We start from the raw sequence: 25811 nt of genomic DNA, 5'->3' as shown, positions 1-25811 counted from the left end.
TGCAGTCAAAACCCTGAACAATGGGTGTTTGCTTGAAACCACAAATAATTCACGGGAGTCACATCCTTTGCTCACATTTAATTTTTATTTTGATTTTTTTAATGCTGCACAACACAATATTTATTTCATTTGTTTCATTTATGTCATTTATTCTTTTATTTCTTTATTTCTGTTTGCTGCTGTTATTTTACTTACTTAAAGAGAGAGGGAACGTTTGTGGCCTTTTTTTCCTTTATCTTTTTCTGTAGGCCGCCTTAAGCTTTCTAAATTTGGAATATTTAAGCAAGCTGAAGGGTAAAGGGGGTTTCGCAAAATCACTTGAGGGAAAGGAAAGGTTGCTTTGTTAATCATGCCCTATGGTGGGTGATCAACTGCGTGTACAATTACGTTTCACTTTTAATTAATTGTGCTTAAGGCCTTAATTAAATTTGGAAGTTCCCTTCTTAGAGCAGCTCATACTGACGGAGGTGCATGCGCTGGATGATGTCACGGCAGTCATTGAACACACGGCGAATGTTCTCTGTGTCCACAGCGCAGGTGAAGTGAGGGTAGCAATAGTGGCGCCCGTCTCCACTAGCAGTGCTGATTCTCTGTGGGCACAGAAGGAAACTCGGTCAGTGCCGCCTCTCCAGTAAGTCCCCCTGTCAGCAGTGGGGTCATCTACCAAGGACTGCCCACCAGTCATTGATGTTATGTTAAAACAAACCCAAGCTGAGGGGCACAAAGGCTAAGTTCATACTGGCTATTGGTGAGATAACACTGAGGAGCTGGATGGTTTGATCCCCAAATTTAGAATTAAGGAAACTTACACCCCTAAGAATGAGAGAACAAGCAGAGAGAGGGAACCAAAGACAGTCTCTACTCACCAGAAATTCATCTCGAATGAAGTACTTGGCCCGGGTCACGCGTGGGTCCTCTCCAGGCTCGGGAGTTGCTGCAAAGAATATAAATATTTTGTTACTTAAGTGATTAAAATAAGGTTCTTTGGCTCCCCCTACAGATCCCTTATAGTGTGGTGGTGGTTGAGGGGGGGGGGGGTTCCATTCTTAGAGGATGTTCATTTTTAAAATCCAGAACATAAATTTTTAACATATGCGAGACACCCCATAGGACCAAGGGGCACTAATAAACCGCAGAAGGCCACACATACCATCCTCAGGAGTAGTGTAGCGAGCAAATTCTGGAAAGTAGTCCTCAATCTTCGATTTTCCAGCAAGGACTTTCTCAGCGAGCAGATCTTGCTTGTTGAGGAACAGAATCACAGAGATGGTGCGCAGCCATCTAAGGAAGAGACACACAGGTTTAATGCCCAGGAAAAGAAAGCATTCTTTCTGCAAGGGGTTTGAGATGCTTGCCCAAGAACTTGCACAAGATTCTTTTCTACTAGCCATGCAAATACAGGGCCTTGAGATCAGTGGGGAGGAGACCAGGGGGTCACCGCACAAACCTGTTGTTCCAGATGCTCTTGAAGAGGTTCAGAGCCTCCTGCAGGCGGTTGGTCTGGTTGTCCTCCCGGATGACCATGTTGTAGCTGCTGCTGGCAACCACGAAGATGATGGCAGTCACATCTTCGGCACAAGAAAGCAAAAGCAGTGCACGTTAGAAGACAAAATGATCCTTAATGATGAAAAAACCAGAATGTCCTTAAAGAGCAGAGAAGCCCATGGCTTCCGTACCATTAAAGCACTGGATCCATTTGCGGCGTTCATCACGCTGGCCGCCCACGTCAAACATGCTGCAGGAGAGAAATGACACCTGGTCACTCCAAGGGCCAACACTGGTCCACCGTTCTCCCTGCCAGAGGGAACGTCAAGAAATCTCTCTCTCTCTCTCTTTTTTTTTTTTTTAAAGGGAACCATTTACTTACTGGAAGTTGACTTTATCCACCTGGAACTTGGTCTCAAAGATTCCAGAAGTCAGGACACGGCAGCGCAGCAGGTCCTAAAACAAAATCTTAGGTCAAGGGATCTCACCCAAACCAACCAAAACATTATTAATAATTGACCATCTGGAGCAAAAGTCTTGACTAGGTTGGAAAGAGGGCTCCGCGTCCTCTGCTTGTGAGACCGTGTGCATACCTGGTCGCTGGGCACATAGTCAGCCTGCTTGATGACGTCAATCTTGTCCAGGAAGCTGGGAGGAAAAGAAAAATGCACAGGGGTGACTACACACTCATGCCACTTTGCCCACTATTCCTGCCTCTCTGCCAAGTCCAGCTACATGGAAATGATCACCCCACAGTTACCTGGCATTAAGTCAATGGGGAGTTTGCTTGTGTTCATTATGAGTCCAAGCTTATGCCTTGGAAAAGGTTAGAGCAAACAGAATTTAAGATAAATGTACCTGGCTGACCAGTAGGTCTAGGAACCAGGAACTAGGGGTGGGCTCTCAGGACCCCTGGCCTACAGGTATGGCACAGGCCATTGCAGAGCTCTGGTCTTGCTTTAATTTTAAAAGGCTGGTTCTGTGCATGTCAATTAGCTGAGGGCCCAAAATCAGGTCTGATTTTGTGCCATGTGATAAAGACTGAGTAAAAAATTCAGATTTTCAAATTGTTTGGCTTTGTTTGACTAAAATGGCAAGTAGTTTGAAAATTGTACCCTTCCATGTCACGCAGTTTTTTTTTTTTTAATGAAAAAGATGGCACACTTTAAAGAAACAAGGATTTTTTTTTTCCCCCCCAAGGGACTAATGAAAATAAGATTGAGTTACTCAGAAAGGGTATCCCTTCCTTCTACTTTTAAGAAGGGGCCCTTTTGGCCCTTACCACAGTGAACAGGAAACAGACACAAAGTTCCCTTCCGTTCCCCTTGGTCCATGAAATAGAACAGTCCAGATATTAAACTCTGAGTTTTCAAAAAACCTCACGGCCATCCAGGTTAGGGGCCCTTATCTGGGCAGGAAGCATGTACAGTGGAGGGGCGGGGGCGGCCTCAGGGGCCATCATTAGTGATGCGAAAGCTTTAGAGGGAAAAGCAGTGTTTTCTATCTCCCCCTCCACAGCCATAACTGTTCCCAAAGTAAAAAGTATCTTGCCTGTGTTGCCTGACTAGATACACTGTTAGGAAAAATAACTTCTAAAAGACTGGGCTAACTTAATTACTGTGGAAAGTTAATATTAAACCCAGCTTTTGGGGGGGCAGGGGTCTGGATTGTTGTAAAGTGGGCTAATCAGAAAAAAATCACAAAGAGAGAAAAGTCTATTTAAAGAAATTCTATAAGGTTCCCCCCCCCCCCACCCTTCCTTTTTACCAGTTTAAAGTTAGTCTGGCTTAGAGGATATACCGACTTGCCCAATCAGTCTTACATTACAGCACCGGGCCAGAAATAGCTCCCCAGCCGCCCTGGCCTGCAGCACGTTGCCATGGCAACAGAACCACAGTTCTATGAAAAAAATCACAAAGAGAGAAAAGTCTATTTAAAGAAATTCTATAAGGTTCCCCCCCCCCCCCACCCTTCCTTTTTACCAGTTTAAAGTTAGTCTGGCTTAGAGGATATACCGACTTGCCCAATCAGTCTTACATTACAGCACCGGGCCAGAAATAGCTCCCCAGCCGCCCTGGCCTGCAGCACGTTGCCATGGCAACAGAACCACAGTTCTATAAATAGATCATCAGCACCAAATCTTGTGAGAGAGACATCTGGAGTAAGGCCAGCCAAACCCCAGCTCAACAAATAAAAATAGGCACCTTAAGGAACGGGCAAGGTACCAGGAGCTCAACTTTAACATAAAGGCTGTTAAACCAGAAACACGTTGGTCACTGCAAAGGCAGGGCTACTTTAATCATCGGGCTGGGGAAGACATTTTCTAAGATTTAAGCTATGTTCTCTTTTTCCCGGAGTTCCCTTGAAACTTTCCATAAATTGTGCAAATGTTGCCATTTTCAGATAAAGTTGCAGGAGTAACTGAATTTTGCCTTAAAAAAACAACTTTTAAATGGTGTGAGATTCAAAAAAAAAAAAAAAAAAAAAGCTGGCTAACTGTTCATCAATGAAGTTGTTACACCCTCCCCCGCTTCCAGAGCGCTCAAAACTGGGATGGTTAAACCCTCCTAATCTTGTACCTGTACTTCTGACTTGGATCCAAAATACAAAAGGCAAACAATTCCAGGATTTCCATTTGTTTTGCGTTACTATAATTAGCACTTCCAGCTTTAAGCTCAAACTTTTGAGAAAATCAGGGGCTTTGTTGAAGAAGGGGTGGGGGTGGGAGGGTCACAGGGACCGGCCCAGATGGACTGTTTTTCTGCTCCTTGAAAAAATATACAGATTTGCTTGTATATTAAATCACAAAATAGCTACATGTGTGACAACTGAAAATAATCAAATGCATTTTCGATGGGAAAGCAGGGTCAGGGAAAGATAAACTGATAGGTTTCACAGCCCCTAACATCAGCTTGTGTGATGTGTCTATAACAGGATTCTGGGGAGCTTGCTGCGTGTTCGCTGTTTGAGCGCTGTCACCTCTTCCTCCCTCCTGTTTATTCGAGTGGTTTTCACAATAAGTTCCTCCTGCGTGGGGGTCCTACGTAATGCGATTTTAGCTTTTTGTGAGCCAGCCGGGGTACCTTGGTCCTGGTTACTTAATATTTTCAATAGCAAAATTGTTTGTGAGTTTCAGCTACTTACATGAGAGAGGCTAAAACATCACAAATCTCTCTTGCCCTTCCCCTGGTCATAAAAGACAATCCAACTTGAGAAAATGATAACTTAGACCACTTAGTACATTTGTGCAACATCAGCAAACAAACGCTATCTTTAAAATATTTTTTATGGCTCTGAACATCACATACTCGCTATATTATGTACAGGATAAGGAAGGTCATAAACTATTTAAAAGGCAACTTTCCAGCTGTGTTATCACGTCCACTGGAAGACAGCCCATGAAAGGACAGAGCAAGGACCCCATGAGGGGAGCATCCTTGAATTAAGGCCCAGTGTGAATGAATAAATAAGGACAGGAAATGGAATTCAACACAATACCCGACTCTAGATGAACTAGAAATATTGCACGCTGGCAGCTACTGTAGTCACCTACCTGATAGCAGAAATAGCAAAGCAACTTATCAGTCACCACGGAGGAGGAGGCATATTTTTTGTCCTCACCGTTCCTCTTTGTCAGGTTTTTACATTACAGCAATAAAATAGAATATTTCTACCTGATCCAAAGTGTGAGAGCTGCCCTATCTCCCTAAATGCTTGGAGGTCAATTCAATTAATTACTTCAAGCTAATTAATTGTGAATGTCACTGTATTGCAGGTAATTATCATTTTGCTCTAACAGGCATTAACTGTTTGTATAAAAATAATGTCACCGCACTAAAAAGTGCAATTAAGGTCTTTATAAAACAAATGAATCAGACTAGAACTTTCTAACCGCAGGTGGGAATAACTGGCTGGCTTCTATGAAAAGAACTCATTTACAAGTAACTTGAAAAGTGGGAGTCGAGGTTTGTGAGGTTGTCTCCGTGTGCCCGTGTGTGCCTATCTCTCATGCGGATGTGGAGACGGGGTTACTCACTACTGGGCGCAGTCGATGAGCTGGTACTCGTTGGAGCGCTCGTAGCAGGCGCGCACCCCCTCGTCCTCCCACAGAGCCTTGGCGTGCTCGTAGAATTCCTGAAAGTGAACACGAGAGGGAAGGTTTAGACGCGGGAGCTGCTCCAAGTCAATGAGACCGGAGTTCACGCTGCCACCAACCCTGGGTGTGATTATTCCCAATTTCGGGGCAAACTAAGGAATGGGCGTTCATTAAGACCTTCAGCGTGCTAAACGTATTCAAAAACGGAGTCCAGCGGTCCTCTTACTGTGAATTACTGTTCTTGGGTAGTTTTCATCCTATATTTTTGGGAGTGGGGGGAGGGGCCAGAGTAAACTACTGGATAACTTTTTTCACCCAACGGCTCATCTAGGAGGACTATAAACTAATTAGGAGGCGCTGCCAATGTATGATTCCATGTTGTGGAAACAAGACGTTTTCATTTGTGAAGCTGTGGTGGGATCGAAATTTTCCTTCTAGGAAAATTTGAATTTTAGAAAAAAATATTATGGTTGGGAGTTGCTGGCAAATCTGACCTTGTCCATCAATGCCTGTCAATCAAAAGAGCAAATGACCTCTGCGTGGTTTTAAATCGCAGTAGGTCATGATTCACATTTCTTTTGAACAGAATAACATTTTTAATTGTATCGGGGCAATTCGTCCCTTACAAGGAAAGAGAAGGTTTTTCTGCAATGTGAATGCAGCAAGAAAAGGGTCAAAAGTAGGCAGGAACGTGAAGTTCGGCTAACAGAAGACCCTTAAGAGGTCATCGTCCTGGTGTATTTTTAACGGGCTGCCTTTTTTCTATTAGAAATACAGAATCACGTCTCATGAAAGAGTCTGTGTTTGGCATTATGTGTGCTGTGTTTACTGCTCGACTTTTTTTTCCATTTAAAAGAATTTACCTAGCCATACTTACTAATACTGCTTCCTTGCTAGGAGAAGTTTGCAGCCAAACCCATTTAAAATACACAAACACAAATTCCCACGAAAGCCTGACAAAAGGCAACAATAAGTCATTGTTTTTGCTGTAGACAAGTCTTTTCCTTCTGGGCCTTATAAACTTGCCCATCTTTCCATCTTGTTTCCTGTTCCCCTCTTATAAACTATTCTTCCCCCACAAAGGGGTCAAAACATATATGCTTGGGCCACAGGCAATTTTGTGTTCCCTAAAAATAGTTCTTTATGGAGCAGACAAATCTTTGTAAGCAGTGTCCTGCACGCCAGCCAGGGTGCATAGAGGACAGTCCCTGGGTTATGATTTATTTAGGTGAAGGTCTTTCCTTTCTTTTTTTGGAATAATGATAAAGACTTCATTTGCCCTAAGACAAGGACTGACTTTAGAAAAACCTTAATAAAGGTTAAATGGCAAATTGTTTAAAATGAGAATATCTTCCATTTATAAAACTCAGAGCTGGCACTTCATTTCTGCATTCCTTGGTATCTTAGGATATTTTCGATGAGCTGGACAATTAGCATTTGTGTGCCATACTTAACAGTTTTGTTTGTCACAAGATGTGTATAAGGGAATAATTAAGGCTGCCACAACTCATGACTTTTTCTCATAAAGATTTACAATCTAATACAGTGAGAACTGTAGTATTGAACGGTGCTGTTTACTTGCGGGGACGGGCGAGCCAAGATTGACAGGGGGTGACAGAAATTCGCTCATCCATCTTGACCAAAGCTCTAACGATTATTTTTCCTATCAATATCACCGAAATGGGTTTTGCTGGCAGTGTGCCTGTGTGGGGGGCATCCCAGGGGGCGTGTGGGGTGGGGAGGAGGGGCATGGGCTTAGCTTACGGGAGGGAAATCAAAGTCTGGCACGTTCATCACGCTCAGAATGTAGTCCACTCTGAACTGGTTCTCGGGGTTGGCCAGCTCCACGGGGGGCACCAGGTTGCTCATGGCGGCCACGATGGTCTGAAAATGACGGAGCAAAGCGGTCAGGGGGACAGCGCTGTCTGAAAGGGAAGCTAAAAGAATGACAAAAAGGAGCAGGCACGTACTTCAATGGCCTCTTTCAGGTTGTTTTTGATGTCCTGCACTTTGGTTGCCTTCTCACTACAGTGGGATTGAAAAAGAAAAAAAAATCATATTGCATCACGCTGACTCACAGTGTCGCTTCACTCACGATTTTCCAACTAAAATAGTATTCTGTTCTTGAAGGAGTGGTGGGTTCAGATCTGTGCAGAGGTTGGAGGTTCCTGAATAAAGGTGGTTTCAAATGATAACCTCCCAGACTGTGTCCTGAGGACATGCCCAATTGGGGCAGATTACCAAGTCGGCATCTAGATAAGGATCAAGGCTACTGTACCAGAAGTGGGGGGGAGGGGGGGTTGGTTCATCACTGTTCAGAGGTGCTTCCATTTTCTTGAGGCCCACGCCGCCCACCAGCACTTCCGAAAAGGTTCCTACTGGCCCTTGCTATAGCATCCCTGCTTTGGGGGGGGGGGGGGGGGGGGGGGGGGGGGGGGGGGGGGGGGGGGGGGCGGGGGGGGTGGTTGGGAGGGGGAAAAGTTCAAGGTGTGCCTTGGGGCTTCCTCAGTCACTGGATTAGCACATGGACAACCAGTGGATGACATGCAGGTGGTAGTGTTAATTACAGATTTGAGGGCTTTGGGGCCCTGCTTATTTATTTTTGTTTATTTCAATAGTCACTGTGTGTCTGTCACTGCAGCCAGTAGCAGTGGATGACATTTCTAGTTGATGATGGTAATGTAGATTGATCCCTCGATGTGAATAAGGTAAAATGAGATTCTGCCCCCGGAAGCCTTTATGATCTGGGACTTATTGGGGGGAGGGGGAGGGAGGCGGTGTGGCCCATGTCCCTCGGTTAAGTACAGGTTAGCGTTTGTTGCTTATTGATTTTAACTTGGGCACTTGGGACGGCCTGTGTGTAGATGTGGAACCATCGACATTCAGGGTCCCTGGGACCACAGGTAAAGGCCACGCCGTTTGGCTCTGTGGTCCCCTGACGTTGTTTGTCCCCCTGCGCCTTTCAGACACTGTCCATCACAGGCACAGGCAGGGAACGTTCTCGGGTTTGGGTTTTTAGGGGTTAAGGACCTCTTCTTGCTCGGGGTGTAAATCTTGCCACTCTACTGCCCAGGCGTCACCTCTTGGTCTGGGGGGTGGGATGGGGTATTGAACCCACAGCCATGACACACCTACTGCGTATTCGACCCTGGGATGTGACAGCCCCGTCACGAGGACCTAAGGTGCTGTCCTCACAGAGGAGGGAACTGAGGCTGAGGGAGGGAGGGTCTGAGTGACAGAGGCAGGAGGACAGAGGGGGAGACACAGCTTACGTTTTTCTTGCTGGGATTTTTAAGGAAATCTCTTTAAAGAGAGTCCCAATTTTTGACGTATTCACGGGGTTAATCGCCCAAGAGTCGTGGGATGGAGGTAGAAATTAAACACGTAGCCCCTCAGGGGCGGAACACGACAGGACATTAATGCAGAGGACACGCGTGGGGGGGGGGGGCGGGTAACAGCAAAGTGCAGCCCAGCGGGGAGGTCAGCATGTGACGTGGGGAGGCGGCTCTCCGGTCGGGGGACCACGGCGGCGGGGGATGGGGGATGTCACGTGCTCGCCTGCAAGAGCCCCGCCCCCTCGAGAACCTGGCCTTTCCTTCCATTTTATCCTTTCAAAATAAGTCTTTTGCATATTCGTTTGAGGGGTGGGCCCTCGTTTTCTGAATGATCTCACCGCATTTCATCCCTAGCCCAGGGTCAAACTAGCCTTTGAGACCCCGCCCCTCTCACGCCGGAATCAGGAGCTGGTTTAGAGGTGCTGTGTTCATCAGGGGCTGAGGGTGTGGGGCGACAGATGGTACCAGGAACCCCCTCATGGTCGGGAGACCTCCAGGCACGGATATGAGCTGTGCTGCCAACCAGGAGAGTGGGATCCGTGCCCCAAGCCCCCAGACTCTTAACGCAACGACCCCTAGGCTTAAAGGGAGTGTCCCAACCCCTCTGTGGGGCTATTCTGCTTCGTACGTTTCTGAAAATTACTAATCGTGTCCAGACTTGGTGCTACAGTCTGAATCAGGTATTTAAGACGTTGGAGTTTTAAAAGGACACGTGTTTGTCCCTAACGTTCACCCAGGAATTCAAAGTCAAAACCCCATAGGACAAATCCATTCCCATTCATTAGAAACAAGCTCCATTTCCATGGTACTGAGAGCCTTTAACCTTTGGTTTTATGGTCCCACCAGAGTTAAAATTAGATATGTCTGGGTATTTAATACCCAAATGAACACAGAGCAAGAGAAAAGTTATTTCCAGAAACCTGATTCTTTCATTCAGTTTGATATTTTGGTCTAAGTAGTAGTATGATAATTGGAAAACTTCCAGTCTTAAATACGGATATTTTGAGAACGTGTTCAGTATTCATCTACGTATGTGAATAGGTGTGGGAGTATATCAAGTATAAAACAGCTAAAATAGAAATCTAAAATCTAATTCGGGCGTGTAATACTAAAACATAAAAATTCCTCCATTGAAGCAGTTACTCTGTAGATGGAGCTATGATTCTGGGGGCTGGCAAGTTTATCATAATTTTTACTATCGCTTAATGAACTTAATGTTGATTGTGACATTCAGAGAAAATTCCTCAGATATCTCTAAACTACTTAACAAAGCCAAATTGTATATCAATTGCTAGAATTCTGATGGACTGAAAAATGCGGGAAGTACTTTTAGGATATTGTATCTCCCCCCACCCCCGCCACCCCCTCCACGTATAAAGCAGATCAGGGTTGCTTTCTATGCTAGGTTTGAATTCTAAGAGCTGCCCACCCCGCTCCCCACTTCGGTTAAGTATTAGGGGAAGGCTATGTCGTACTAAGTTCTATACCTTTTTTATCTTTATGCCTTTTTTCCCTTTGGTGGGAAAAGACAGAAGACAGAAGACAGACGCAAGATACAGGGATTGCTGAGACATGCAGGTAACTTTTATTCATCACATATGTTAATACTTATTTCTACTTGTAGAACAGAGTCACAGATAGAAGAGCAGGCTGTTAGTAGGTATTAGAAGGGTTCAGGGGTCTAGCATAGCATCTAGTACACAGTAGGTGGCTCAGTAAGGATGTCATAGCTCTCAAATGCCAACTTTTGGTACAGTAAGCTGTCAATCACTTTTTATGTAGATGCCTTGGATGGCTGATACACTACATTTTTGTCAATTAGGGATTTTTTTTTTGGTTTTTTTTTTTTTGGTGTTTTTTTGTTATCTTTAGAGGTTAGGTAGTAGGGCCCCCTCCCCCCTCCCCAACAGAATAGTATTCTTATTAGAAGTTCCTAAGACGGGCAATTCCAGCATGCAAAGTGTGATAGGACATAGCCGGGAAGATGAGAAATTGAAGCCATCATCTAGGGGTAATGTTGTCTAAAAAAAACAGATGAACAAACATGTGTCAGTTACTTGGTCCCGACCCCCCAGAATCCTTTGCCCCTCCCCTCCCAGGCCACAGAAGCTATTTCTTTGAGATGCCCTAGGCTAGGTCAGTCGGCTCTGCATGTTCTCAGGAGAAATAGCTATTCCCCCACTGCAAGCTGAATAAGCAAAGCAGTGCTCAGAGAGGGTTACCTGGCATGCATGTGTGTGCGTGTGTCTGCGTGCACGCACGCGCGTGATGGGCAATGCGGATGCAGGAAGTGAAGAAAAAAAAATAATTTGATAATGAATGGAAAAAGATGGAGGCCGTCATTAATTTCCTGTCCACTAGCTAAGGTAAAGTGCCTTGGGTTAAAATAAATTTGACAATTTAAAAAAGACCAGAGGCTTTTCGAGATCATTCTCAACAATGACCTCCCCTCCCCCTCAACGTGCCGAGCATTTTTTTATCCAAAATTAAGGACAGTGCGGCACCACGTATTTTAATAGAGGTAAAAAAAAATCCCCCCCCCCCCGGAGGTCTGAAATTTTTAAATCAGACCAGCCACTGGGTAGATGGAATTTAGTAGTTTTAAAAACAAGTAGCCAGTTTTAAAAGCAAGTAGCCAATTCAAATGGTGAGCTGGGGGGTTGGGGGGAGGATAGAAACCATATGGAAAAACATCAATTCTCGAGAAACCCTAAACTGATCGTCTAAAGCTGAAATCTATAGCCTTCCCCCAGCTGGATTTAATTATACTTTAAGGTTGGCCAAAAAAAAAAAAAAAATTGTTTTGCACTTCACTTGCTCTGAAATGTTAAGAAATCATGCTGTTTGCAGACGTATACCAAGATGGCTGATGGCCCTTAAATGATTTTGGTTTTCTTCCCGGGTCTCTGTCCTCAGTTTCCCAGTATGATCTTCGTGTGTGTCAGGTGTGTGTGTTAAAAAGTTTTTCTGTTTTTGAATGTGCCTACCCATCGCTGTTGCTCCTTGCAGCCTGCGGGTCCTCTTCGCCGCCCCTTTTAAAGAGAGATTGAAAGCTCACCTAATCTGCAAGGCACCGCAATTTCACAAAAACCCCACACAGCCTCTCTACATTCCTAAACAAATGGCCACCATCCTCCCGTTAATTCTTAGGTCGCCTTTCTGGCTAAATTGGAATGCCTACTGAGACTGCAGGCCGTAGAGGGAAGAATTCCACACCTTCGCTGCAGTATTAGCAGAGTCCTCTGGGGACTCCCGTCGGGTACAGAAGAGACGGATAATTATTTTCTTGCGCTTTCACTAGATGTACATGCATCAGGGAGCTAAAGCAGTGATTTATCTCACAATTCTTTGGAGAATACAGCAGCGCATAAGGCCCCTGATTGTCCCAGACCTCAGTCTTCACCATGTTGCATCTGAACACAGACATGGGTGCTTTTGGCCCATGATTTCCTGGTGCCAATATTAATTTCCTCCCTTTTTGTAGTCGGGAAACTACCTGTTTTTATTTCTATATAATTGCTCCCCATAAACTGTCATCAATTAAAAGTGTGCCTGGACTGTAAGGCAACAAAAAATAAAATTAAAAGAATAAAACCCACTACCACCAACCCTCCCCACCCCACCAAAACCCAACCTTCATGAATGGTAGGAATTCCTCCTTGAAGGTGGGACGGGCAAGACGGCTTAAGCTGTCTACGTGGGTTTGTACTTGATTAGCTTATTAGCTCAACTAGTGTTAATGGCACTTTTTTTTTTTTTTTAATGTAAGATAGAGAGTTAGCATTGAGTTAGGAAAATCCGCATTTGACCTCCGTATTTCCGAAGGTCAGATTAATGACATGTTACTCTGCAGAGTGTGTTTGTGTACTTGATTAGCTTATTCTCAAATAGTGTTTAAGGGACTTTTTTTTTTTTTTTAATGTAAGATAGAGAGTTAGCATTGAGTTAGGAAAATCCGCATTTGACCTCCGTATTTCCGAAGGTCAGATTAATGACATGTTACTCTGCAGATGTACTCGGCACAGCAGTCTGCGGACAGTTAAGGCAAATGTAATAGCTCAGCCCAGCCCTGACAAAGCGCACATTTATGGAGGAAGGAGGGAGAGACCCTGCACCACACAAAACACCCTTTCGTGGACGGATGTCCCCACTTCACAGGGAATTCCTAGTGGAGAAGGAAACCACTTTTGTTGCAATACCACAGCGAGGAAAAAGAAAAAAGGAGGCTCAGTTGGACAAGATAAAAATAAGGTTTCTAGACTCACATAAAGAATTCCCCTGGTATGTCACTTTCACGGGCTAAATTTAACATCCTCGGAGATTACCTATGGCTTCCTCTACAAAGCAGGCAAACTGGGAATGTCGCTTCCTCTTTTGAAAAAATAGAAAAGAGAAGTTCTGGTTTAAATGCCTCGTCTGCATTACAGACGGGCTCACTTAGAATCCTTTCCCTAAAAATTAAAAAATTTTAGGGCAATCTGCGGAGCAATAAAACTTTAAGTGAATTATGTCAAGGATGTCCTATCTTCTATTGGACTCAAGCTAAGGTAAACAGTGGCTGCTGCATCCTTTTAAAAAATTCGAGCCATGTCCAGTTTTAATCAAAATATTTATCTAGAGGGTACATGGTCAAATTATTTTCGCTTAACTAGCCTCATGAAGAAGCTCTCCCCAGCAAGCTGCAGGGGGGAAAATTATGCAAGATTTTTCTTTAGATTACAAAATCATAGCAAGCAGCCTATTTCAGGTTTTTTGTTTTAATTGACGGATGGCAACTCTGGTGGCAACGCTTTAGAAATTAAGAATTTCAGAACTGGTTTGTGACAAGTGAACCGACTTACTTAATTAACAGTATGTATGTGCATATCAGTAACTCATCAGGAGCCATTCATAAAATTAATAGGCCATCCCTCTGAATTTTAAAGCTTAAAAAGCATCCTAAGGTAAAATGTCCATTTGTATGGGTGATGTCATCCTTTTCTCCACCCCCCCCATTATTTGGTCTAAGAAATTCTATAATTTTCCAGAGCCTGTTTTCCATAAACTGCCTTCAGCGCCGTTCTTTTACCTCTGAAAGGTGATAAAATTCATCTTGTCGTGTGCCCCCCCCCGGCCCCGCCCTCAGTAGGCGACAGTAACTTTTTTTTTTTTTAAACTGGTTTGTTTTGGGTGCACAACTGAGTTAAACTATGCCCCTTTGACTCAATCTTCCCTTTTGAAACCAAGGGGGAATGCAACTTTCAATTGAATCCAGGTTTAAGAAAGGGAGTAGGATTGCTAACCGACTAGTAACTGCCAACTAGTGCCTTCAGGTGTTTGTAATCTAGTGAGGTTAACTGCTCTCACCCCCGTGAAAAGAGAGGCTGGGTCTGGGGAGACTTGTGCCCCGTATTTGCATCCTTCCTGGCAAGTAGAAGGCCATTCCCATCTTTTACATCCCTGATACAGGCACTCTCTCGTTTCATCTTTATTCTCACTGCGGTATTGTCACATTGTCCTATAGCAAAATGCCCTGAAGGACTTCTCAAAGGCAAAAGTACCTCTTGGTCTGGCCGGAAGTGCCCAACTCCCAGCCTTTCTGTCATTTAAACGTCTTTTTCTTTTCTTTAGGCAAGACCATCGATTTTTAAAAAGGGAAACAATGATTTACCCATGATAATTCCAAACGGGGTGGGGGGTGGGGAATGAGGAATTATGAACAAGGGCTGACTCTTCCAACTTCGTTTTATGTGAGAATATTATTGAAACCATGTTTCCCTAGTAGTTTACAACATCCTGCACTGGTGCATTGCGCTGAAATGTGCTTGGGGGCAGGGGGCATCTCTGCAGTGGTCGGCGTCACCAGGCAAAAGGGTGGCCACGGCCAGCGTCAGCTATGTCAGAGACCCACTGCACCAAAATCTGCCGCAGACCCGTCACGGGGCCAACACTGGGGCTTTATTATTATTACTGTTTCGTTGCTGCACCAAAGAGTAAAAGGAGGGAGAGGAGAACAACCCCTAAAGAGCTCTCCCCTGGATTTTCTAACATGTAGGCTGAAAAAAAATCAAGCGGGATGTTGCCCAGCCCCCAAAAGCTACCTAAACTTCCTAAAGGTTAGTATCCAATGTGCTACTCTGCCTGTGCCCTTGCCACAGATTTGACACTTACTCTCCATTAAACCCATTAACATGCAGGATCCTCATTTGCTTCACGATGGTGCTTTTACCAGATTCTCCAGCACCTAGAAAATGAAAGTAAGTCTCAGGTTAAGAGGGAGGCATTTTACACACTTTGGGCAGGGAGGAGAGAGAGGGGGGACTGCCGTTTTCTCCATAGAAGCAACACACAAAAAACGAACAAGAGACGTGCAGTTTTCCTTGACATTTACGACGCAGAGAAAATGAAATCAACATCCAACTTTGTGTGTACCTGCAGTATTTCACCATCTGAACAACAAACAAAAATGAAAGGTTTTGCTTTGTTTAGGTGTTTTGTTTCCTTCTATTTTTCCTTTTGGTTGCCTTAAAATTTGTGGGGTGGGCAAAGGGGCAAAGAATGACGCAATTCTGTCATGGGAGGGGGGGGTCAAGAAAATTGCAGTTAAAGCCATGAAACTGGATGTTTGAACTATGAGCGTTCACTGGTAAAAATGTACACATTAATGTATACGGCCACATAATTCACTGTTTGTCAGACGTTTCATGGTTAAAATACCCCAGTAGTCACAAACAATGCCCCGGCCCTGCAGGCGCCCCCAGATCACGTACTGACGCAGCAACTGCCTCTTCAACATTTTCTCAAGGCTGCTGCCTTCTCTGCAGGGTTCTCGCCCCCTGGGCTACTTAAAAACCAACCCCTAAGCCCCATAATATTACATTTTATCCACTTCTCCAAACCCCTCCCCCTTTCCTGCTAACTTTATTTTTCTAAAGATAAACTCTCTCTGGATACAACCACCATGGGGTGGGGGGGACACCACTGATTTGCTGTCACTTTCTCGAAAAACATTTAAATATTCAATACAGGGCTTGAGAACTACCCTATTAGTATGTTAAAAGGACTCGAGTCCGAAGGGAAAATATGCCTGGGAACTCCACTGAATTTTCAAAGATTCCAAGCCCTTCCCAAGGAACAGAGCTAGAAGGGGCACACGCCCCCATTTTAAATCACCTTTCATTTGTAAAAACATGTATTTTATGGAAAAAACACAGTTCCACCAAGCTAGAAGGAGGATTGCTAGTTTCTCATTTTCTGTTTTTGCAAATGGATACTCTCTCCAACAGCTAACCCTGAGGGGACCATTTTTTGTCCTCCTCAAACACAAACCTGTTTGGTTTTTTAGTCCTCTTTTTCACTTTTGTTTTGTTTAATTGTTTTAATTGTTTTGTTTTACTGCCCAGAGAGCAAAGCATTCCTCCTTCTCTTGCCTTTCCACAAGGCTGTAATCAATATCTGTAAAAAGTTAAAATCAGTTTCCACAGAAACATTGATTTCAAAGCAAACATTCTATCTTAATGAACCTAACTCTCATAAATTAAAATATTAAAGGTACGATTAAGAGGTTCCATGAAGAGAATACATAGTCTTAATCAGAATCTCCAACACTCTCGTGTTAAAATGTGTATCACCCCTCTTTACGGGCACAAACAGGTCCGTGCCTCAGTTTCCACATTTAGGAAATTAGAGAACTGGACTGAAAAATTACTGCAAGATCTTTTGTGGTACTGTAATTCACTCAGATTTCATATCATTAAATTAAAAAAGGATTCTGGGCATCACTACTTTTCCTCTTTGGTGCGGGGGGGGGGCAATCATTTGGTGAGAATCACGATTTAAAGATGCAAAATGTGTGGCACTGCCTTGGGCTGCAGACCCCCATATGCCAGAGCCTTCAATAAATTATGGCAATAGGGCTAGGACACCTGGGAAAGGTTAGCCCAATGGTGCCAGGTGTGTTCAGAGCAACAGCCTCAAGTGAAGACTGATCTCCGTGCCAGGGTGTTAGAAATTTAAGGTACCATTAGCATCACACTTGTTTTAAATTAGTATTCAGATAGCAGGAGTGTTCCTAGGAAAGATTCTAGACTTTTCTAGGCTTATACTTTGAAATCAAATTACATGCACATTAATATTCACACAGCGTAGTTCCACCTTTAGAAGTTTTTGACAACACCTCAACATACGTACCATTTAATTATTGTAATTGCAAATGCATAAACACACCAAAGGGACTTATTTTCACTTAATAATTTTCTGCTTTACATAAATCTGGACCCAGGAGAACAAAGACGTGACCCATCAAAAAAAAAAAAAAAAGCGCAAAGCAGACGCCACCACAAAGAAAAAACAGCCCTTTAACATTTTATTCTTCATAATCAAGCTGTTCTGTTGATATGTGACCATGAACTAGGTCTTAACCTAGCAAATTCACAAATTAACTCAGATAGCCAAATTACTAAGGAAGTGGAAAACTTCCATACTAATTAATGCTTGTGTAATTCTTCTGGTTATTTCAACAATTTCTTTTATGCTTCTTTTGTTTGATTTTTCCAAAGCAGCACCTTTAAGACAAAAGGGGAAAAGGCCATCTCCTTAGAGTTAACACACATCCCCCCCACCGCTTTTTTTTTGGCCAAAGAGGAAAAACCGCAATCAAAAGAGAAAACCCCAAACCAAACAACCAAATGTCACTTGACAAACAACTAATGTAGTCTCATCTCCTTCCACCTGGAAAAAGTCTTTTCCTTAAAGCGTTCTCAATCCCCCCTCCCACCTTGAAAAGGACAAAAAAAACCACGCCATTTCCAGACCAAGAAGCCATTTACAGACAAATGTCATTTTCCAGTTCTGATTTGTGCATGTCTTTTTTTTTTTTCTTTCCATTTTTTTCACAAAGCACTCTCAATGTGGCCGACTAACAGGAAAATGTGTGTGTGTGTTAATGGTTTGGGGGGGCGGGAGCTGCTACAGTTAATTCTCTTCTTTGCTTTTCAAAGAGCCTGCATATCTGGAAGGGGAAAAAAGGTCATACTGTAAAATGACGTGTCATTTGGCTTCACTGGGCACTTAGAGTAGTAACTCCATTTTTTTTTTTTTCGGCCTTATTTTATTCGATTCTCCTTCTCTTCCTTCCACGGCCCGGCCCGGCCCGGCCCGGGACACGTCTGCTCAGCGCACACAGTGTGTCCTGCCCGCAACGCACCAAGTCGCGCCCAGCGGCCGCCGCGCTCCCCTCCTCCGCCCGCCCCCCCCCCCCCTCCGGCGCCACGACTCGCCCGCGCCCCCTCCCCCTCGCTGCACCACCTTAACCACTCCGAGCCCTTCCGAGGGGCTGATGTCACCCGCTCCCACTCTCCTCGGCCACTTCTCCCGCCGGACCTCCCCTCGACCAGGCCCCCCCCCCCCCCGCGAGGCCCCCTCCGCCACCGCGGCGCCCCCCCCGCGTCACCCCCTTCTCCGCCGGCCCCTCTCGCTTTCTCCCCTTCTCTCCCAACAAATCACACACCCAACGGAGGCGGGTCCCCCTCCCTCGGCCCGCCACCCCATTTCCTGTCCCCGAAACCCTCTTTTTGTCGCAGTCTCCCGAGCCCTGTGGGACTCCCCCTCCCCCTCCCCAACACGCACCCGAACCCCTGGCGTCGTGTAGGCCTCGCGGAAAAAGAAACAGAAAAGAACGAGGGGGAGGGCGAAAGAGAGACAGAGAGCGAGCGGCCAGGGGAGGGGGACCCGCGCCCGCGTCGCCACGGCTCCCCGACCCATTCTGGGCCCCCGCCCGGCCGAATGGCGCCCCGGGGTCCCCCTTCCGGCCTCGCCCCCGGGAGACTGAGCCCGCGGGCGGGCGGCGGGCTCGGGAGCGCGCGCCCGGGGCGGGGGGCGGGCTCGGCGCGCGCAGCCTGCGGGGCGCCCCGAGGGGCCCCCGGGCCGGGCCGGGGCCGGCGCCCCCCGCCCCGCCCTTACCCAGCAGCAGCAGGCGGTGCGTGGCCCGGTAGACCTGCTTGTCCTTCTGCAGCTGCTTCTCGATCTTTTTGTTGGCCTCGCGCTGCGCCTTCTCCTCGTTGCGCTGGTCCTCGGTCTTACTGTTTCCGAGGCAGCCCATGGCGGCGGCGGCGGCGGGGCGCGGGGCGCGGCCGGGCTGCGGCGGCGGCGGCGGCGGCGGGGCCGGGCGCGGGCGGCCTCACGCGGGCGGAGAGGGCCGGGGCAGCGCCGGGCGGGCGGGCCGGGCGCGGGCTCGGCTCCTCGGGGAGGAGCGCGCGGGGCGGACTGCGGGCCGCGCGGGGAGGGTGGTGTCGGTCTGACCGAGCCGAGCGCGCGGCTCCCGGCCCCTCGAGCCGAAGCCGAGGGGTCTGATGGCCGCCGCGGACCGAGGCGGACCAGAGCAGGAGCTGCGGGAGCTGCTGCCGCCGCTGCCGCCGCCGCCGCTCTTATTGCCTCGGCCGGGGCCCCGCCGCCGCCCCGACCCAAAGCTCCGCGGCGGGCGGGGGGAGGCGGGGGGAGGAGGAGGCGGCGGCGGCGAAGGGGGTGGAAGGAGGAGGAGGAGGAGGAGGGATGAGGAGCAGCCGCGGCAGCGGCCGCGGCGGCGGGGAGGGCGGGAGCTGGCGGAGGGAGGCGCCCCCCCCCCCCGGGTACCCGGGGAGGGGGTTCCTCTGCCCCCGCCCGGGACGCGACAGGCCTGGGAGACGCCCCCTCGCCCCCCTGGCTCGGGCCCCAAGCGGGGCCGGCCACGGGGGGAGAGGGGGCGTCTCCGAGCCGGTGACGACCCCTCGCACGACGCCAACGCTCCACCCCCCGGGCCGCGTCGCCCTGCGGCCCCCGAGGCCGAGCCCCCTCCCCCCTCCTGCGGGCGCCGCCGAGGGGCCGGGGTGGGCGGAAGGGGAGGGAGCGCGAGCCAGAGCCCGGACTTAGGAAATTTTTCGAAAAGAAGAGACAGAGAGAGCTAGAGAGCAGGGAGTGTGGAAGAAGCGAGGCGAGCACGAACCAAAGGACAGAGCAACCGAAAAGGAAAATGTGTCCAAACACACACACACAAATACTCAATAAAACTCCACACTACACAGCGATGGTGGTGTCTGGTGGCGGGAGAGGGGGCGGGGGCCTGACTAGATGAGCCGCTCGTCGCGCCCCTGGCGCTGGGCGCCATGGCCCGAGCCGAAGGCACCCGAGGTCCCGGAGCGCCCACGGCCTCTGCGCTTGGCCCGGCCGCCCACGAAGGAGAAGAAGGCGCAGCCCAGAAACATTCGGAAGCAGCAGGTCGCCCCGAAAAAGAAGCCGCAGCCGCGGCCCTTCTCCGGGCGCTTCTGCAGCAGGAAATCGAGCACCCACGCGGGGCTGCGCACGGAGAGGACCAGGAAGGTCAGCAGCGGCAGGTGGGCGCTCAGCGCGCTGATCTTCAGCAGCCCGGACGCCCACACGGCGCCCCTGAAGCCTAGCAAGGCGTCGAACAGGTCGTCCTCGTCCTCGTCCTCGTCCTCGTCGCTCGAGTCCGTGTCCCACTCGAACCAGATCCTACTCGTGGCCCCGGCGCCGGCGCCCACGCCGCCCCCGCCGGCGCCCTCCGCGGCGCCCTCGTCTGCGCCGGCGGCGGCGGCATCGGCGGCGGCCTCCGGGCCTTGGGCCTCCTCCCGGGCTTCTGGCACCTTCTTCTTCTTCTTCTGCATCTTCTCCAACTTCTTCCTCTCCTTCTCCTTCTCGTTTCTTCTCTGCTCTAGTAGCTTCTTCTCGATCTTCCGCCAATCCTTTTCGGTCAGCAACTTCTCGGAGGGCGCCTCTTGCTCCGGCTTCTTGGGGGGCTTCTCGGTGTCCCCTTTCTTCCGCGGTGCGCGCGGCTCGGCCAGCGCTGCAGCCACCGCCGCAGCTTCGGCAGCCACCTCGGCCGCAGCCAACGCTGTCTTCCTCTCGCTCTCGACCGCCCGAGCTTTGATCTTCATGGCCATCTTCAGCATGGTGGCTCGGCCACCTCGGGGTGCCTGGCTCTCGCCTGGCCCGGGCGCCCTGCCTGCCCCCGGCCTCGGGCTGGCCGGACCCCGTGCGCCCCGTGTCGGGGGAGTCGGCTGCGATCCCCGCTGCGCTGCCCCGGGGCCGCGGAGCGCGGCTGCCGGGCTTCGTTCAGGCTGCTGGGCTGGCTGCTTAAGAGTTAGCGCCAAAAAGGGTGAGCAAACGAAAAAGGGGCGAGAACAAACCAGAAAGCACCCAACAACACGAGAAATCAAAAAGCAACAAGAAATGTCAAACAACTCAAAAAAGAAAAGTGCAGAGGCGCGATGGCACGAGGTTGCTGTTACCCTCAGGCGCTCCTTGGTTAGGCTCTTGGGCACGCCAATGGAGAAAAGAGAAAGAGAGAGAGAATTGGGGGGTGCCCGGGAGGCGCGGGCAGGGCGGCAACGCTGGGGCGCCCCTGCCCCGTCCCGGCCCCGGTGGCTATTTCCCCGCGCCGGGCGACTCGCACTTCCGCGGGAGGCCACGGTGCCCCCGGACTTACATGTGAGTGAGGTGCACTCACACGCAAGGCAGTGCCTGCCTGCCTGCCGGCCGCCCGCCGCCGCCGCCCCGCGCTGGGACAGGGGTTCGCTCCAGCCGCGGCGCCGCAGCCCGGAGCCAGAGAGCCTGCGAGCCAGCGAGCGAGCCGCGCCGGGCCGGCCACCTGACGCAGCCCGCTCCGCGGTGCCGACGCGACTGAGTGTCCCCGCCGGAGAGCAGCGCTCCTAAGCAGCCCGATGACGCCCCAGCCTCTTCAGAGGACGGACCCACCGTGGCGGCCCCTATAAACCGAAGGGGAAGCCGAAAAATCGGCCCGCTGGGGACGCACCCAAACGGGCCGCCGCGCACCCCGGAGGTGCAGGCCGGTGCGGGGGCCACGCGGGAGTGGGCGCAGGGCGCGGGGGACGCGGCGGCGGGGGCCGAGGGGGCGCCCAAGGCGGTGGGCGCCGGACCCCGCCTCCCAGACCTGCCTCCCAATTTTCGGTGAGTGGTGTAGCCCTGGGCGGCGTGCAAAGTGTGCGACGGCGGCGCTTACCCCTGCTGCGCGCCTCCTTACCTCCAGCTTCCCGGTTAGCGCGCGCGGGGACCGCCACCCACCCCTCCCTCCCGGCGGCGCGTGCCCGGCAGCGGGTCATCCGATGAGAGGTGTTATGTGAGCGCGAAAAACGAGCGTCGCAAGAGCAAGCAGGCGCCGGCGACTCGAGAGCCGAGAGCCGAGCGGTGGTGGCCGGGGCCGCGCGGTCTGCGCCCCTGGAGTCCTCCTGGGCGGGACAGGTGGCGGGCCAGGGCGTCCCGGTTATACGAGGCCGGGCCAGGGTGCCGCGGGGGGATGCTCTGGAACAGACGGAAAAGTAGTTTAGTGAACACGAATTTGTTTGAGAATTGTTTAAAGACTTTCAAGTGTCCCACCCCAGCCCTGTCCCATATGAGGATGCGGTACAGCGCAGCGGGTGAAGAGCAGTGACACCAAGTTGTCAACGACTCGGCCCCGGCTCACTCTTCCTGGCACCTTGGTTGAGTCTCCTGGTTGAGCCCTGTGCGTGTCTGCTTGGGTACAATTCATTCAGTCAGTCAATAAAAGTTTGGTCCGTGCGGCCCACCTTGGGCCGTCAATCTAAGACTTGGCAACTGCCTTTGGTGGGTCACGGCTGCCTGCCGGTCAACCCAAATCCACAAAGTAGTCGTGAACTCTCTCCCGCGTTTAACTTTCTTTCACTTTGCAACAGTAAAACTTTGGATGTTTGAGGGGACAGAAAGAAAGGAAGAGGCAGCCTACTTGTAAATGGCAACACAGCTAACATACCTAGGGGGTGGGGCGATTGTTCGGTTTGGTCAGAGGCCTTGAGTAAATTGTCCAAATAGTGTTGTTTTCTTTGAAAATAGACACTGTTAACCTTTCAACGGGACTGCTGCAATCCCCCCTTCTCCTCAGTTTGCTCAACTCAAAGTAAGAAAAGTTGTGACAGACGAAGATGTCAGCTATTATTGTTCTTGGCCCCATCCAGTACACCTCTACCCGCCTTCTACAAGGCCTCACTTTATGGACCTGAAAGACAGCGGAGAACACTTGGAATTAAGAACAGGAAGCGAAATCTTCACGCCAGACCCTCATGATCTACATCTGCTACCTCGCCTGACTGCGGGTCTCAGACTCTCTCGAACTCTGCAGAAAAGTTGCTGTGCTTGCCCTTTCCTCCTCACATCCAAATAAGCCAGGTCTTGATCACACTCTGGATATGTCCTGTCCTTCTTACACAAAAATACACCTTCTTTCGACAAAAACTCAAAGGGACTACCGTTCGTCTAAACAAAAGCCGATAAAAATATTTACCCTATAGACGGGAATGTTCTCCTAAGCAAATTCGACAGTAAGGCCGTTTGAAAAGATCATGACACAGTCATTCACCAACTAGATTAGAAACTACCTAAAGACGGGGCCCAAGTTTTATACCTTTATATATTAAATAAAAACCCGTTGGTTGAATTTGATTAATCAACTGATTGTCATTTTTAAAAATTGGTGAGGACTTACAAGGGGGAGGAATAGGCCAGAAATTTTTGTTATGCTCCGTGTGTTCCAAAGCATCTTCCTTCCTGCTTCTAATGTGGCAAAGTGCAAATACGTTGTATTTAAGAGGAAGAAGGTAAATAGTAACCAATACAACCTCCATACTTATGCCAGTAGCTACACATTACTACAATGAATATAATGAAGGCTCCTTATTTGGAAGTCCCTGAGTTGGGTTACCATCTCCCCCCTTTTAGGTAAATATCACACCTGAACTTTGAAAGGAGTGAAGCTGTCCCATGTCATATACTGACATATATTCCAGGCAAGGTGGAATCAGCACTATTGTCCTAGAATGTATAAAGCAAGGTCAGGCTGCAGTCATTTCAACTTCTAACCTGGCAGGCCATCCTTGAAAAAAAAAATTTTTTTTTAAGTGTAGGTTTCACCTATATTTTATTATGATCAACCACTGATGGACAAATAAAGCATTTACTTTGTAAATAAATGACAGCAGGTGGAATCAAGGGTTTACAGGTAAGCAAAGGCCACTAAGAGCTGTGAAACACAAGCTCGTTTGTGGTCTGTTCAGCTTTCTGTTTTCACCCGACACAAAGTGAAAGATGAGATTTTTACTTAATTGGCATGGTGAGCTGATACCGTCTCGTCTACAGTTTTCGGTCTAGCATTTGACCTACCTGGGCCTTAAACATTTTAATAATAATTTTAAAAAAAGGCTTTCAGGTTTGGAGGCCACCGTGCGTGACCTTTTCATATGAATTAGTAATTTATTTTAATAGGTTGTTACCATTTTAAGTGCCTGGTTTATGCTTTGCGAGTGAGCAATCTATTAGCATAATTCTTGGAACAGTCCAGACTCTAGAGTTTTCCAGTGGAAGGGGCCTCTTTTTTGGCTCAGGGAGAGATGGAAGTTGTGGAAATTTTAAGCTCCAGAGAGGGGCAAAGGGCCAGAATGTCCTGGGTGTAAAATGCCTGGTTCAGGTGACTTGCTTCATATGCCAAAGCCAGCAAGTTGGGATAATACAACCGTAACCTAAAGCACTAGGTCACCTCACGATACAACTTGGTAAAACAGATGGGGGTCCCACCGCTATATACAGGGCTGGCCTAGCAAAAGCTCTTTCCAGCAATGCATATTTTACAACAGTGGATGCATTCGCATGTCATGTCGGGGTTTGAATTTTGTGGTCTCGTAAGCTTTGTATTTATGGGTGGATGTGTTCCTTGGCTCTTTTGCATCTTCCTGTCTGAGGAAGAATGCCTCGTCTGCTCTTAAAAGAAACAGACTCGCTATAGCTTAGTATCTTGAAAACATTTTTACACTTAACGACGTAATTCAGTTTTTGGACAAGGGTGTTCTTCTTGGCCTTTCATTAGATGGGGTCACGGTAAGATCCCAGAGAAAACAGAATTATTTTATTATTTTAATAGCCTAGGAAACAATAAATAGGTTTCCACTGAAACAGAAACCTTAGCTGTAAGGTTTTAATAATAGTGCTTAGCACTTCAATGGTGCTTTCTGCCTTTAAAGCACATTTCGCACTTTATTTAACTAGAATTACTGAAATTGTTGCAAATGAATGTGACTTGAAGCCTGCACAATACCGATGATGAAGCAGGTATTGTAAAAAGCCTTTTCCTAGTCTCAGTTAATCCCCGGTGAGAAGGTTCTATTACTTAGGACCATAGAGTTCTTAAAAATCTAATGTAGTGATTACCTAGGGCATTTTTTTTCCCCCTTGTCATATTCACTAGTTAATAATGGCGACCACAAAGTAATCCAAAACTGGCATTCAGAACTAAACATGGTGCTCAAGTTAGTAAAACTTCATTTTAAAAGCCCTGACATTAAGGGGACTAACTACAAGGCCATATGAAATCTCCCTATTTAATTTCTATCAACTAATTTTAAAAATAATTTGTTTTTAATTTAGAACATACTCGAATCCAAACAAAATATAGGGGCACATCGGCCAATGTGTTTGGACCCAATTTCTTGAGCCAGTGGCTTTGAGATACCAATCAAACATCGACTTAAAACCACAGTTCACAAAATGAGGGCAGCTGGGACTTTTGTGCCTTTATGGATCTTCCTTGACTTTGATGGTTGGACACCATCGACGAGAGGAACTCCCTGGTCTCCATGGATGCCCAGTTCCCAGGATGATTAGCGCCTTTCTCACAGCATCCCCGGGAGCCCCAGAGTAAGTGGGAGTGGCCTTTTACAAAGCCAACATCTACTTTAAAAGGGGGAAACAATAAAGTAGAGACCACGTGCATTACAACGTTCCTTTTAAAAACTTAAACCTAGATAATACGATACATATGGTAGCCTTGAAAAGATTCTAGATGGATAATTTGGATTAGGGGCTTACTGACGTCAACCACAGACCAATGGACCCACTTACTG

General features: G+C 48.2%; 2 protein-coding genes across 8 annotated transcripts; both read right to left on the bottom strand.

Moving 5' to 3' along the window:
- Nucleotides 1–237: 237 nt before the first annotated feature.
- On the bottom strand, nucleotides 238–19361 carry GNAS (GNAS complex locus). Of its 7 annotated transcripts, none has more exons than XM_024128262.3 (13): nucleotides 18856–19361; nucleotides 15067–15139; nucleotides 11904–11948; nucleotides 7552–7606; nucleotides 7346–7465; nucleotides 5522–5619; nucleotides 2079–2133; nucleotides 1868–1941; nucleotides 1677–1735; nucleotides 1448–1568; nucleotides 1151–1281; nucleotides 867–934; nucleotides 238–590 (listed from the first exon to the last, which is right to left on the bottom strand). In XM_024128262.3, the coding sequence occupies exons 1-13, from the start codon at nucleotides 18992–18994 to the stop codon at nucleotides 444–446; spliced, it is 1185 nt and encodes a 394-aa protein (XP_023984030.1). In that variant the 5' UTR covers nucleotides 18995–19361; the 3' UTR covers nucleotides 238–443. The 7 variants fall into 7 exon arrangements, with proteins under 7 accessions (XP_023984030.1, XP_054945852.1, XP_054945853.1 ...); XM_055089877.1 differs by having other exon boundaries at nucleotides 7552–7610; nucleotides 11905–11948; nucleotides 18856–19042; XM_055089878.1 differs by lacking the exon at nucleotides 18856–19361 and adding an exon at nucleotides 17379–17443 and having other exon boundaries at nucleotides 7552–7610; nucleotides 11905–11948.
- Nucleotides 19362–19757: 396 nt separating this feature from the next.
- Nucleotides 19758–21609, bottom strand: LOC129392729 (uncharacterized). The gene is made up of 2 exons (XM_055089879.1): nucleotides 21374–21609; nucleotides 19758–21200 (listed from the first exon to the last, which is right to left on the bottom strand). Exon 2 carries the CDS (start codon nucleotides 20835–20837, stop codon nucleotides 19995–19997), a length of 843 nt encoding a protein of 280 aa, XP_054945854.1. The 5' UTR covers nucleotides 20838–21200; nucleotides 21374–21609; the 3' UTR covers nucleotides 19758–19994.
- Nucleotides 21610–25811: the final 4202 nt, after the last annotated feature.

Source organism: Physeter macrocephalus, chromosome 14, assembly GCF_002837175.3.
Source record: "Physeter macrocephalus isolate SW-GA chromosome 14, ASM283717v5, whole genome shotgun sequence".
Lineage (NCBI taxonomy): Eukaryota > Metazoa > Chordata > Mammalia > Artiodactyla > Physeteridae > Physeter > Physeter macrocephalus.
This window is presented reverse-complemented; position numbering and strand designations above follow the sequence as displayed.

Bases quoted from the DNA above. Each gene is read 5' to 3' on its own strand.
- GNAS (XM_055089877.1), bottom strand. From the start codon at position 18,994: ATGGGCTGCCTCGGAAACAGTAAGACCGAGGACCAGCGCAACGAGGAG. The intron at 11,949-15,066 runs GTAAGTGTCAAA...TCTCTTTAAAAG, and splicing joins GTTAATGGGTTTAATGGAGA to GGGCGGCGAAGAGGACCCGC. The intron at 7,611-11,904 runs GGTAGGCACATT...TTCAATCCCACT, and splicing joins TGCAAGGAGCAACAGCGATG to GTAGTGAGAAGGCAACCAAA.
- LOC129392729 (XM_055089879.1), bottom strand. From the start codon at position 20,837: ATGCTGAAGATGGCCATGAAGATCAAAGCTCGGGCGGTCGAGAGCGAG.